The sequence below is a fragment of the Ruditapes philippinarum genome, unplaced genomic scaffold, assembly GCF_026571515.1.
Source record: "Ruditapes philippinarum isolate M1 unplaced genomic scaffold, ASM2657151v2 ctg26010_1_1_1_1, whole genome shotgun sequence".
NCBI lineage: Eukaryota > Metazoa > Mollusca > Bivalvia > Venerida > Veneridae > Ruditapes > Ruditapes philippinarum.
In genome coordinates, this window is record NW_026853340.1 from 3,089 (window position 1) to 5,524 (window position 2,436).

The 2,436-nt window shown below is 32.2% G+C and overlaps 1 protein-coding gene across 1 annotated transcript; it reads left to right on the forward strand.

The window, feature by feature from the left end:
* Positions 1 to 229: 229 nt before the first annotated feature.
* LOC132736540 (serine/threonine-protein kinase RIO1-like) lies at positions 230 to 2,217 on the forward strand (the record flags this gene model as incomplete). The annotated part of the gene is made up of 3 exons (XM_060723683.1): positions 230 to 372; positions 1,039 to 1,125; positions 2,080 to 2,217. Coding segments are annotated over 3 exons (368 nt in total), but the record flags the coding sequence as incomplete, so codon positions are not given.
* Positions 2,218 to 2,436: the final 219 nt, after the last annotated feature.

Below are 2,436 nucleotides of genomic sequence, written 5' to 3' on the forward strand. Positions count from 1 at the left end.
TTGGTCGTGACCAGCAGATGACCCCTATTGAGTTTTGGGTCAAGGGGTCAAAGGTCAAGGTCATGACCAGTAGATACTTTATAACCCTTATTAATTGTTTGATCACTGGGTCAGACGTCATGCATAATAACCTTATCACATGACTAATTGGCTGCTGATAGGGGGCATACATGTTTTACAAACATATCTTGTTTGTTGATTTATTTTTCCATATTTTTTTTTTAAACAGGTGTATAAAACATCCATATTGATTTTCAAAGATCGTGATAAATATGTCAGTGGTGAATTCAGATTTCGTCATGGTTACTGCAAACACAATCCACGAAAAATGGTGAAAACGTGGGCAGAAAAAGAAATGCGCAATCTGATAAGGTAAATACAATTATTACCTCTGGACTAAGTTGATATATTTTATCTGGCTAGATGTAATTAAAATTAATTTACGGACAACAGAGAGAAGCATTTTAAATTGCGTTAAGTTTACTATGTTTTTGAAATAATTTAATAATAAATAAAGAACCTCTAGTTACACACCTATTTATGTGAAAAATAATTGAAATCAAGTTGATGAATATCGCCTGTCTGTGGCATAATCATATTTACAATCAAAATAAATTCAAGCCGCTAACTTTTTTTACAAACATTCAATGTAACTGGTTCATGGGTGGTAATTGTCATTACGTAAGGTTAGTGTAAACACCACTGAATATCCACTTGTCAAATATGCCACTTTCTGATTACACAGCACATTTTAGTTACCTTATTGAAGATAATGGAAAACATTGCATTTTTTATGCCCCTTACTCTAGGGAGGGGCATTTAGACTTGGCCTTGTCCATTCTTGGGTGTGATCTCATGTTATATCCTATAGTACAAAACGTTGGAATATGGGGGCATCATTGTCCTATGGCCACATTTCCAGTTAGCCATAGGTTATTTTATGTTAGAAAATTTGGATAGGAAAGTCTAAAAATAGTGTATGGAGAACTTTTGCTGAAGGGAAGTCACTTTAATAAAGATAATGATAATATTTTTCAGAATACATCAAGCTGGAATTTTATGCCCTGAACCTATAATACTTCGCAGTCATGTCCTGGTCATGGGTTTTATTGGGACAGATAGTTGGTAAGATACTAGTTAAATGGTTATTTTCCTATGCTGATGTAAGGCATATGTTGATATTGACACTGTATATCATAATTAGTATATGTTGAATTTGAAACAGGTCTTGCTATTTTAAGGCTCTTAAAATACCATAAATGATAGTAAAACATGAAATATTTAAGCCCTTAATTGGTGGAAAAACGAAAGTAATTAGTCTTACCACTAGTATAGATATTATGCTACCCTGCACATCAGTGGGGCTTTATATACTGTTGGTTGCTCTATTTTTTGAATTTTGATATAGAAATTTCATAGACTTCAAGTGTATAAAGCTTTATATCTGATTCAATAACTATTATTTTAATTTTTTAAAAGCATATTTCCAAAATACCTAAATGAAAGAAATGTGTTTATATATTTTTTTAAAAGCAGATAGGGTATACACAAAATCATTGTTTAAACAATTGTTAAAACTTAGAAAAGCATCATAATATTTTGTTTCATAACAGTTTATTCAATTCTGATTTCATACAATATCCATGTGTGATAATAACAGAGACATTCTATTCTACAACTCTTTGGAGAATCTGCCATAAGAATACCGAAATAAAAGAATTTTTCTGTCAATAGGTTTTATGAAAAAATTCATTAGATTTAGCTTTATACCCTTATAAATAAGCTGCTCCAAAATCAAAGGAGGGCAAATTCATTGAAGACCTCCTGGGGTCACGACCAGGTTCTTTACATGTCAGCAGGGCTGGTAAAAGTTCCAGAAAGCAGACCCCAGAGAGGTTCAGAATTATTAAGCTTTAAGCTTTCATCATATTTAAACATGCTTAAATGAATATGTTAAAATGAATACTGTTTAAACTATGAATTTTGAGTTGTGACATCTTGTTCTATTGGGTTATGGATTAACTATGTATTCTTTAACTGCACTAGACTTTCTAATGATAAATGACCATTTGTTTGCAGGCCTGCTCCTCTTCTTAAAGACAGTGACATCAGCGAGTCCAAGGCTAGAGAATTGTACATGCAGTGTATACAAATACTACGCACACTGTACCATGAGTGTAAACTTATCCATGCTGATTTTAGTGAATTTAATTTATTGTAAGTATGTTACAATCTTTAAAGTCCATTAACTTCATCTGTGATAAGGTCATACCTAAGACCATCACATCAATCTCTTATTATTTCATACTTGATCATCGTACAGATCTCGAATTAGTTCTTACCAAAGATATATTATTCCCTTAAGTTCATATCTAAGACCATCATATTGGTCCCTTATTATGTTATACCTAAGACCACTATACATGCATTTATCCC